Here is a 10,327-nt window from a genome sequence, read left to right as displayed (position 1 = left end):
TACTATGATGACTGATCCATTACTTACAGCTGTAAGGATTGCCACGATGATGCCAAAGCTCACGCCGCCAGTGCTCGCATCCATGAAATAGGCAGGGAACTTGACCCCAAGTGAGTTCTTCTTCTCGTAGCACCATTTAATCATGCCCTTTTGTATAATCTCAGCCTCGAATGCTCCCTTGCCCTCCTTCCGATCCTATAGCAGCAATTAGCATCATGTCGGCCTCCAAAAAACACCTGCACCTTACCTTATAGGTGAAATTCTTACGGTTTTAAGTGACTTTACCAGCACTGCATTGAGGGATGTGGCTTCAGGTGTTTTCGTCACTGAAGCCAAACTCTGTCATAACAAGAGGCCGCATGACAGTTTTAAGTTCGCTCCGCAGATTAGAGCCTCGTGAAGTTATCTAATAGCAGCGGGTCAGCATGACATAGGTCATAGGCATCAGACCAGTACCAATTTGTAAGCGTCCTCATCATAATCAATTCTCACTCCATTTGCCCGACACGATGCAGCCCATGCTTCGCCCGACCAGTTGCGACTCTCAACATCACCTGGATAGATTGTCGAGTTAGCGAGAATAGCTTGGTAGTGTCCCACCGCAAGATGTATGATGGATGAATAGAGACGATCAAAGTCAGCACATCGAATGCGGCCACGACTGCCGCCATCACCAATTTTGACCTTCTGAACCACCTGGAGGCCTTCTACCTCTGTGAGTGGCGGAGCCGGGCGCTTCACAGCCCCCAGAGCGGCCATCAATTCAACTGGCTGTGTTTGATTTTATCAGTTGAATCCCTAGTCCAATAAAGATCATTCACCTGTTGTGCCACCATGGACTCGACCGAACTTGAAGATACTTCACCCCTCAAGCTCGGCGGCACTCCTCTGAATGGCGTTGGAGTATCATGGTGTGACTTGGCTACTGTGGACCTGCCGTTGCAAAAAACGGTGTTCAAATCTTGTCTGTTGAACATATTTTGCTCAAACTTTCACTTCGAGAACTTTCCTGCATGACACACATTAGTATTATGGCCCTAGTTGGAGCTGAAACATTTACCATACGTGGCCCTGCCTCCTCCTCCAAGTCGCCAGTAAGCAATTGAGGATCGATCACTTGTTGCGGCTGGACCCAAGGCACCACAGGTGTGTTCAAATATGCTGAAGGGATGCTGGGGGGGACATGATGTGTCCGTGGAGTCAGTCTAGGTGGAATACGTGAGACCTGACGGTTTTCTTGGTCTGCATGTCCCACAGACGTTCTGGTAGCTTGTGCAGGGTAAGTGAGAGCACGGGCCTGATTCGTCATACCACGGAGAGGCACTGCTGTAAAAGTGAACTGTCATGGAGGCATGTTAATGAAAATCTTGACCACAGATCTGCAGACTTACTGAATCTGTAGTCAACGGCTCATCATCATTGCCATTGGCAATGTCGCCATCATCTTCTGCATCTTCTGACTCCGGGTCCAAAGGTGCGAAGTCGTTGACCTCTTCGAGAGCCTGTCTCTGGCGGAGACCTTGAGTTGCATACTTTTGAGTCTTCCTGAGGTCTTGTGCGTGAGTTTGGTCCTCTGCAACATGTCATCTTAAGTTCTTGGTGCCGACTGAGCAAACTTAAATCAACTGACCTTGGGCGATTTTCTTGGATGTGCTGCGACGGCGACGTTGTACACGCATTGTTGGCATTTCACTGGCCGGCTGTTCACCGGTATTCCTGCGACGTGCCATTAAAAACACAGAGAGTGCGTCAGTGGAGTCTGAAATGGTGGTTGAAGACAAAAAAAAAGACCTCCGATGCCACCCATATACGCAGACCGGGATGTCAGACCTGTCAACCACTCTCCGAAATCTTAAACACATGCTAAAGATCATACCTTTTGAATGCCCAAGTCAGAAGACCACGTCAAATCGCCCAATAATGCCAGCTTGCAAAGATGTGGTCACTGGCTCCCTACTACATTCAGGTCTGAACAAGCACATCGCGAATTCACTTACCTGCCGCCAGAAATGGCAGGATCGCCTCCAAAACTTCAGCATCAATGTGTTGACCTTGGTGGCAGGTTTGCAGCACCAGTTCGAGGACAATTTCGATCTTGAAGATGAATGAAGATCTGCATGATGCTAGACCACCAGTTGAGGACAATACAAACAAAGAAACGTACTCACCTCCACATCCAGGGTTCGGTCGAGTTCGATCAAGACCATGTTCAGAGTCGCAGTGTCCAGATTGAAGAGGTCACCGATGACCCTGGTCCTGTCGGGACATGGTGCTGGGTTGAAGAGTACCCTGATGAGATGTTAGCTGGTGCACCATGTCGTCCTGCTGAAGACATTGTGCCCACCAAGTTTGACACCATCAAGGATAACCAAGAAGCAAATGGCGAGAGTGTTTGGGGCCCTTTCAATGACGAGGAGGAATGGGAATTAGCTAGGTGGTTGATCCAAAATGTTGGGCAAAACCAAACCGATGAATTTCTAAAGCTTCCTATTGTAAGGATCATGCCATTTGAAGACAATCATCATCGAACTCACATTCATGCAGGTTCGAAATCATGCCCAGGTTACATACCCAAACAACCGCTCCTTCTTGAAAAAAATTGACGCACTGCCTACAAAAGGACCTGAATGGCACTGTGACCTCATCAAGGTGGCAGGAGACATTATTGCCAGTGGATGGTGAGATGTCATCAGCTGAATTAGAACTCTGGCGGCGCGACCCGGTGGACTGTATTCGCGAACTCATTCGGCAATCCAACATTCAAAGATATGATGGCTTACGCACCTGAGCATGCATTTGAGGACAGGGGAGGTAATAGCCGAATTTATGATGAAATGTGGTCAGGGGGACTGGTGGTGGGACATGCAGGTTAGAGAGTTGAACCGGACCAAAGCTGTGCTGTTACTTACTAATGTTCGTTGTCCTCATGGCAGGGCAAGCTGCCGAAAGGAGCAACGATAGCACCAGTCATCCTTGCGTCCGATAAAACAAGCCTCTCACAGTTTAGAGGCGACAAATCTGCATGGCCAGTGTATTTGACCATTGGGGAATATAGAAAAGGCCACACGTTGTCGTCCACAGATGCATGGAGCCATTTTGCTTGGCTACCTCCCAGCAACAAAGCTTGACTGCTTTAGCAAAGGAACTCGGTCCATTGCAGGGTATCGGCTGTTTCATGAATGTATGCGGAGGCTTCTACAGCCCCTGATCGAAGCCGGCAAGGAGGGTGTAGAGATGGTATGTGCTGATGGGAGAGTTCGTCGAGTGCACCCGATCCTCGCTGCCTATGTTGCCGACCATCCGGAACAGTGTCTCATTACCTGCACGAAAGAAAGTTTCTGTCCTAAGTGTCGTGTTCACAGAGACAGCCGTGGTAAACCTCTGGCTTCACTCCTACGAGATGAAGCGCCACCTTGACTATGCTGGAACACAAGCGAACAGGTCGCAGGGTACCCGCCTACACATGTGAGGGGCTGCGCCCTGTGTATTGTCCATTCTGGGCAGATCTTCCTTACTCCGATATCTTTGGTGCGATCACACCCGATATTCTGCACCAATTGCACAAGGGCGTGTTTCATGATCACCTGTTGAAATGGTGCACCAAAATCACAGGAGAAAAAGAGATTGATGAACATTACCAAAAGATGTCCAATTATCCAGGTCTCTGCCACTTCTCGCAGGGCATCTCCCTTGTATCTCAATGGACAGGGACAGAGCATCGGGAGATGCAACGAGTCTTCATGGGTGTGTTAGCTGGGGCGGTTCAACCAACAGTTATTCAAGCAGCACGTGCCGTCCTCGATTTTATATACTACGCACAATTCCACGCCCATACATCTCAGTCTCTTGATGCCCTAGAGTCTGCGCTGCGCGAATTTCACAATCACAAGCATATATTCGTGGATCTGGGGGTGCGTAATGACTTCAATATTCCAAAAATGCACTCAATGCAACATTACGTGGCGTCGATCAAGTCTCGTGGCTCCGCAGATGGATTCAACACTGAATTCCCCAAACGCCTCCACATCGACTTCACAAAAAATGTGTATCGAGCAACAAACAAAAAAGACTATGTTGTGCAGATGACGAAGTGGTTAGCACGACAGGAAGCAGTGGACCAATTCGTGGCTTACCTGGACTGGAGGTTGCAGAGAAAGATGGATGATGAGGAAGCCGATGGCGATGTTGACGATGTTGAAGGTGGCATAGCGCTGAATGCGGATGTACCCGAGCCACAGCCGCCAAGTGAGGGTGATACACCTTTATCTTATGTCCTGGCAGTCCAGTCCTCCATTGCGCGCTCTAGCAGTTGATTATATTGCCCAGACATTTGGGGCGGTCAATTTCTTTACTGCACTCACCCAATACCTGAATCGAACTCCACCACCCCAAAATCCAGCCACCCCCCACAAGTACCGTTGTCAGTCTGTCATTTGGGACAGGTTTGATGCTTACCGGCATCTGTCAATCCCTTATCCACACTTGCAGTGCAGTCCATATGTCGAAGTCCATGGACTGCATCCGTGCAGTGCTTTACACCCCTCCTTCTGGTCGGTCAGCTGGTTCGCCAGGACAATTTGATACAGTCCTGGTGCAAACAGAAGGTACTACTAATGTACACACTCAGGGGACTGCATTGGAAGGTGAGCAAGTTCACTGAAACTTACTAGTAGGGTTTTGCATTGATATGGTCTCGGACACTTGTCATAGGTCTTCAAGTTGCGCAAGTCCGCCTGATATTTGACTTACCAATGCACCTGCGCACTACTGGACAGCCTTTCCACCTTGCACTCGTTGAATGGTTCAATCCCTTCCGGGCACGCGATGCATTGTTGCAGCTGCACACAGTCTCGCGTTCTTATGCGGGTCAAGCTCCTCGCACTGAGGTGATCCCCATCAGTCAAATTTCTCGGAGTTGTCATCTTATACCTAAGTTCGGCACACATGTCGACCAAACGTGAAGGTGGGATTTCATCTTGGATGCATGCAAGACATTCTACCTTAATCCTTGGATAGACATGTACAGCTTCTACAAATTCCGAACCGCCTGATATGATATGTATCCTTTTGATTAATTCTGCATTATGAAGGTTTATAAAACTTGTGCGCAAATGGTTGTATCACCCTCAGCCTTATTTTCCTCGCGTGAATCGGTGGTCTCAGTCAACCGTCGGCGGAAGGTGTTGATCTCGAGTAACTGAGCTCGACGGTTGGCCTCAGTGAGTGACTTCTCAGTATCCCAACGGTGTTCAATAAGTTGTTGAAGGTATCCAACCGTCACCTCGACAATTTCTAACAAGGATGGACCGTTATTCAGTAGGTATGTGCAACTAGGTCAACGACAACAATACTCACCGTTATCCCCGTCGGCGTTGTTCCTCTTCCACATCCGCTCGCTCCCGGGCCCATTGCAAGTTGAGTGCATCTTCCTTCTGCTGCTTTTCTAGTTGGATGCTAGCCCACCGGCGAAGACGCGGACTGTCACGGTGACTCGAAATAAGCACATGTCAGCATTCATATATAATTTGATGTCTCTTACCATTTGGCCTTGGTCTCGTCCTGGGGCATGTTAGCGTTGACTTGGAGAGCCTCACTGGCAGAGGGTGTGCTGGGCACGATGTCGTTGGCATGAGTGTCCGAGTCTGACTCGGAGTTGGCTGTCTGATACTTGGTGGGACATGGGCTGTTGGAGTTGTCAGCGAGTGACCAGTTTGAGAATTTAGATAAGGTCGCACCGCTTGAGAGATTTGCCTGCCATTGAAGTTAGTAATGTGGTCCAATGCGTCCAAGGAAAAAAGACGCATACTGGAGAAAAAAAATTGTGTCTACAGTCCTACAGAGTTGAATGCTGAGTTGAGCCGCCTACAGAACATACAGAGTCTTATTTAGGAGCGCGTGATCTAAATACGCGTACATAGGAAACGGCTGCCTACAGGGATTTCGCATTTTCCTGATGTACCTGAACCAAGAAAAATAGCAATGCTGCAGGTCCGTTGAGGCCTGGGGTTTGCTGGGGCGAGCCTGATGCGTCTGGAAGAAAACATGACAAAATATAACCTGACACAGAAGAACAAGAGGAATGACAAGAGGATTGAATGTGCAGCTGGACATGGTGCACTTCTAATTCTATTAAAAGCGGTTCCAAGTTGAATACTGCACGTTAAGTTCGAACTGGAGGAAAGTTCGAATAGATTTCTGTCAGGCTAAGGAGCAGGGTTGGCAAGATTGTCGAGCCTGAAGCAATAGTAAGGATCGGAGGCGTTGCCGCTCAGCGCTCAGCACGTAAATTACTACCTACACAAGGCCAAACGATTACTTACCATTTAAAGCGTGGGAGCCTCAGGCTGGTGGGAGCGGGACTGCATGACTTAACAAGTCGCTGATTATGCCACAAGTGGGAGCAGCTGCCAGTGGAAGGGCCGTATTTCATCAGTATCTGATCCTTCAAATTTTCAAAGTTCTTCCCTTCGCATTCCAGAATTCACCTCTTATCTGGTCTGATGGTGTTATTCCGTCCCTAGAGTACATACAATGGAGGCATGACGTCGTTTATTGCATGCTTTATACCTAAGTACCTGGAGCTCCGCACATGGAAGTCAACTACTTCTGCAAAACCAACCCTCTCGTCCTTACATATGGTAGACGTCTACCACACTTATTTCTGGACCACATTGCATACATAATAACACAGTTGTATATTAATCGCACCTTCACGGCAGACAGCTCCCACTGATCTGGCCCACACCACGGTATAGACATCATCACGTCCGTGTTGTTTTTCAAAGGTTTGGACAACGTGCACGTACTGTGTTCCAAGACTCGACAGTCATGCAGGATTTATGATCGTTCTGATGAGGGAGACCATGTATCGATGACAGTTGGACTGACATCAGGTCGGGGTGACTCACCACTTGATCGATTAATTTTGACAGAATAGAGATGATAGGTGTGTTTGAGGAGTAGCTGGTTAGGTAGAGGTAGATGTGCGATCTGAGGCGCAACGTATCATTGGCCAGGCGGTAAAAACGAGGACGAAGATTGTGATTGATCATGATGGAATACTAGTCATGGTCACAGATAAGTCTTGAGCGCTTCAGCTGCACAGCCTATAATACATGCTGTGAAGTAATCACGAGGATGTCATATATAAAATGTACCATCACGAACTTCCAGTATAATCGACTCTGACTTGACCCAAACGCCCATTGTGTCTTTGCGTCAAAACATATCGTAGTAAGTGATGGATTTGGACTTTGTTGAATGAAAACTGAAGCAACAATGCACTCGGTAGTTGAAACTGAGAATCATGTCTTCACCCATCGTTGAGACGCAGGAGGCATCGACGATAAAGCCCTGCCAGAAATTTGAAGGACACACCAGATGGGTCGAGGACGCTATACATTTGCCAGGCGGACAACGGATGATGACTTGCTCAACAGACGGCTCGCTGCGAATATGGAACTTGAAAAGTGGGAAACAGATGGGAGAGGACTGGCGGGACGGTCCGGGGGATCGCATAATGAGGAGGATAGCGTTATCTCCGGACGAGAAGAAAGTGGTGAGCGGAAGTTGGGAAGGTGTAGTGAGGTTGTGGGACATGGACACAGGTAAAGTTACTGCGAATGGACGGGACACGCCAAATTTGTGAGGTCTGTGTGCTGGAGTCGAGATTGTCAGCGAGTGGTGAGCGGATCTGACGATGGGACTGTAAGGGAGTGGGAAGTGGAGAAGGGAGTGACAACCCTAGGTCCAATCGAGACTGGGCACAAATACCTGCATGCAGTCGTCTACTCGCCAGACATGACCATGTTTGCGACTGCTGGATACGACGGGCCAACTCCTGAAACTGAGCACCCAGTCAAAATCTGGGGTGCGAAGGCAGGTGCAACTGGTGGATTCGACGGGCTGACTCCCGATAAGACAGGCAAACTTGTCGCCACTCTCAAAGGACACACAAATTCGGTGACGTGCCTGGCTTGGACCCCGGATGGAAAAAGGCTTATCTCTGGTCCACGACCAAGAACTACAAGTGTAACACCAAACTAGTCTATGGCACGAACTCGGAGCTTTCGAGATGTGGGAATGTCAAGCGAACCTATCAGTTCTGAAATTGGGCTGAAGACTGGAGCCAAGATCCCAAGAGGAGCGAATTCGCCTTCTTCGTCGACACTAAGGCAGACATCATCAGCGGCGGTGCGATTGTTGAGGCGCATACATACATACTGGTCAATGTGATCCTCTGGCCTTGACTCGGTCGACTTCCAGTACAGTGGATGTGGACATTGCACATCGAGAGACTTGTTCCACCACACGGCATAGGCGAGGAAATTGAGAACCGCAAAGGCGAGCATCCCTACTCGTATCAAGCGAACGCGAGAACAATGCCTTCCCAGTATTCTGGTGTGTACTGCCATCAAAATGTTAAAATTCTGGCGTTGCGGGGGATATGTACGGGCGGCGAGTTGAGAAACTGAGTCAAAGGTTTTCGGACAGTTCCACTGATGAGGGAGAGCATACATCGACGACGGTTGGACTGACAACATCAGGTTGTGACGATTCACCGCTTGATCGATTAGTGTTGACAGAATAGACCAGAAGTTGGGTGCGTTCGAGGAGTAGCTGGCTGGGTAAATGCAGATGTGCGATCTGAGGCGTAATGTATCATTGACCAGGCGGTAAAACGGGGATCAAGATTGTGACTGATGGAATACAAGTCATGGTCACAGATAAGGCTTGAGCGCTTCAGCTGCACAGCCTATACTACATGCTGTGAAGTAATCATGCGGATTTCGCATATAAAACGTACCATCTCGAACTTCCAGTGTACTCGACTCCGACTTGACCCAAACGCCCATCGTGTCTTTGTGTCAAAACATATCGTAGTAAGTGATGAATTTAGACTTTGTTGAACGAAGCTGAGATAGCGATGTACTCGGTAGTTGAAACTGAGGATAATGTCGTCACCCATCGTTAAGACGCAGGAGGGATCAGTGATAACACACTGCCAGGAATTTGAAGGACACACCGGATGGCTCGATGGAGCCATATATTTACCGGGCGGACGACGAATGATGACTTGTTCATGGGACGGCTCGCTGCGGATATGGAACTTGAAGAGTGGGAAACAGATAGGAGAGGACTGGCGGGACCGTGACGGGGATAGCGAAGTACGGACAATAGCGTTGTCTCCGGACGGGACGAAAGTGGTTAGCGGAAGTGAGGATGGTAGAGTGAGGTTGTGGGGCATGGACACACGCAAAGTTATTGCGAAATGGACGGGACACACAAGACTTGTGAATTTCGTCTGCTGGAGTCGAGATGGTCAGCGAGTGGTGAGCGGATCTGATGATGGGACTGTAAGGGAGTGGGAAGTGGAGAAGGGAGCGACAATCCTTGGTCCAATTGAGACTGGGCACGCATGCGTGTGCGCAGTCGTCTACTCGCCAGACATGACCATGTTTGCAACTGGTGGATACGACGGGCCAACTCCTGATACCGAACACCCAATCAAAATCTGGGATGCAAAGACAGGCAAACTTGTCGCCACTCTCAAAGGACACACAAATTCGGTGATGTGCCTGGCTTGGACCCCAGATGGAAAGACGCTTATTTCCGGGTCGGCCGATTCCTTGATTAGGACATGGAATGCTTCAAACTGGAAGCAGATCGCTCTGCTCAATGGGCACACCAGTGAAATCTATGGCATTGCAATATCTCCAAATGGCCGCATCCTTGCAAGCGCATCGGAAGACGACACAGCGCGATTATGGAACCTTGATAACAACCAGCCCATCAGTTCACTCCTCAAGCATGAAGAAACAGTGGCCGTCGTCTCATTTTCAGCAGATGGAAAGCTACTAGCCACTGGCTGCGATGACGATAAGGCGTACACTTGGGATGTTTCTGCGATATTAAAAGAAGCTGACCTCGACGACCTTCTTTTGGACAAGCCCAACAAGTCACTACTGGCTGTACGTGAAACACTTCTCATTGCACCCAAGCTTATGTTTTCTAGGCTGATGCTACACGACGTCCTATCCGTCAGCCAATCAAGGTCGCAAATCGGGTACCCCTAGGTTTCTTCGACGACACACAACATCACGCTCACGTACGTCGTTAATTATGTCTCATCCAGTCCTGTTTTCATCGTCCCAATATTCTCAGTCTTCTGCACCACACCGGTTTCGCCCTCGATCATCACCATCGCATGGAAGCACCCTTCGTAGTCGTTTTTTATCTTTATTCCGCCCCATACATCACGATACGCCATCCCGACTCCGCCCTTTCAACTGGGTTCGAATCCGTCTCTTTGCCAGACCAAGCGGCG

At 49.0% G+C, this 10,327-nt stretch overlaps 4 protein-coding genes across 4 annotated transcripts; 1 reads left to right on the top strand and 3 right to left on the bottom strand.

The window, feature by feature from the left end:
- Positions 1-295: 295 nt before the first annotated feature.
- DFJ58DRAFT_865209 (uncharacterized protein) lies at positions 296-1,730 on the bottom strand (the record flags this gene model as incomplete). Its single annotated transcript, XM_041394152.1, has 8 exons — positions 296-406; positions 457-771; positions 822-925; positions 991-1,009; positions 1,061-1,205; positions 1,260-1,339; positions 1,392-1,573; positions 1,631-1,730. 8 exons carry the CDS (start codon positions 1,728-1,730, stop codon positions 311-313), a joined length of 1,041 nt encoding a protein of 346 aa, XP_041236993.1. The 3' UTR covers positions 296-310.
- Positions 1,731-1,920: 190 nt separating this feature from the next.
- On the top strand, positions 1,921-4,961 carry DFJ58DRAFT_847010 (uncharacterized protein; the record flags this gene model as incomplete). The annotated part of the gene is made up of 12 exons (XM_041393387.1): positions 1,921-2,062; positions 2,128-2,492; positions 2,545-2,678; positions 2,802-2,868; positions 2,934-3,031; positions 3,082-3,181; positions 3,202-3,237; positions 3,332-3,449; positions 3,505-4,245; positions 4,307-4,442; positions 4,489-4,643; positions 4,711-4,961. 12 exons carry the CDS (start codon positions 1,921-1,923, stop codon positions 4,959-4,961), a joined length of 2,343 nt encoding a protein of 780 aa, XP_041236992.1.
- Positions 4,962-4,965: 4 nt separating this feature from the next.
- Positions 4,966-5,851, bottom strand: DFJ58DRAFT_749826 (uncharacterized protein). Its single transcript, XM_041387696.1, has 4 exons — positions 5,736-5,851; positions 5,540-5,683; positions 5,356-5,478; positions 4,966-5,292 (listed from the first exon to the last, which is right to left on the bottom strand). Exons 1-3 carry the CDS (start codon positions 5,756-5,758, stop codon positions 5,358-5,360), a joined length of 288 nt encoding a protein of 95 aa, XP_041236991.1. The 5' UTR covers positions 5,759-5,851; the 3' UTR covers positions 4,966-5,292; positions 5,356-5,357.
- A 1,970-nt stretch (positions 5,852-7,821) lies between these two features.
- DFJ58DRAFT_173074 (uncharacterized protein) lies at positions 7,822-8,766 on the bottom strand. Its single transcript, XM_041379030.1, has one exon. It carries the CDS (start codon positions 8,541-8,543, stop codon positions 8,043-8,045), a length of 501 nt encoding a protein of 166 aa, XP_041236990.1. The 5' UTR covers positions 8,544-8,766; the 3' UTR covers positions 7,822-8,042.
- Between the last annotated feature and the right edge of the window lie 1,561 nt (positions 8,767-10,327).

The sequence above is a fragment of the Suillus subalutaceus genome, assembly GCF_016647625.1.
Source record: "Suillus subalutaceus strain FC151 chromosome Unknown DFJ58scaffold_197, whole genome shotgun sequence".
Lineage (NCBI taxonomy): Eukaryota > Fungi > Basidiomycota > Agaricomycetes > Boletales > Suillaceae > Suillus > Suillus subalutaceus.
This window is presented reverse-complemented; position numbering and strand designations above follow the sequence as displayed.

Bases quoted from the DNA above. Each gene is read 5' to 3' on its own strand.
- DFJ58DRAFT_173074 (XM_041379030.1), bottom strand. From the start codon at position 8,543: ATGTTGTCAGTCCAACCGTCGTCGATGTATGCTCTCCCTCATCAGTGG.
- DFJ58DRAFT_749826 (XM_041387696.1), bottom strand. From the start codon at position 5,758: ATGGCAGGCAAATCTCTCAAGCG. The intron at 5,684-5,735 runs GTGCGACCTTAT...CAACTCCAACAG, and splicing joins GCAGGCAAATCTCTCAAGCG to CCCATGTCCCACCAAGTATC. The intron at 5,479-5,539 runs GTAAGAGACATC...TCACCGTGACAG, and splicing joins GACGAGACCAAGGCCAAATG to TCCGCGTCTTCGCCGGTGGG.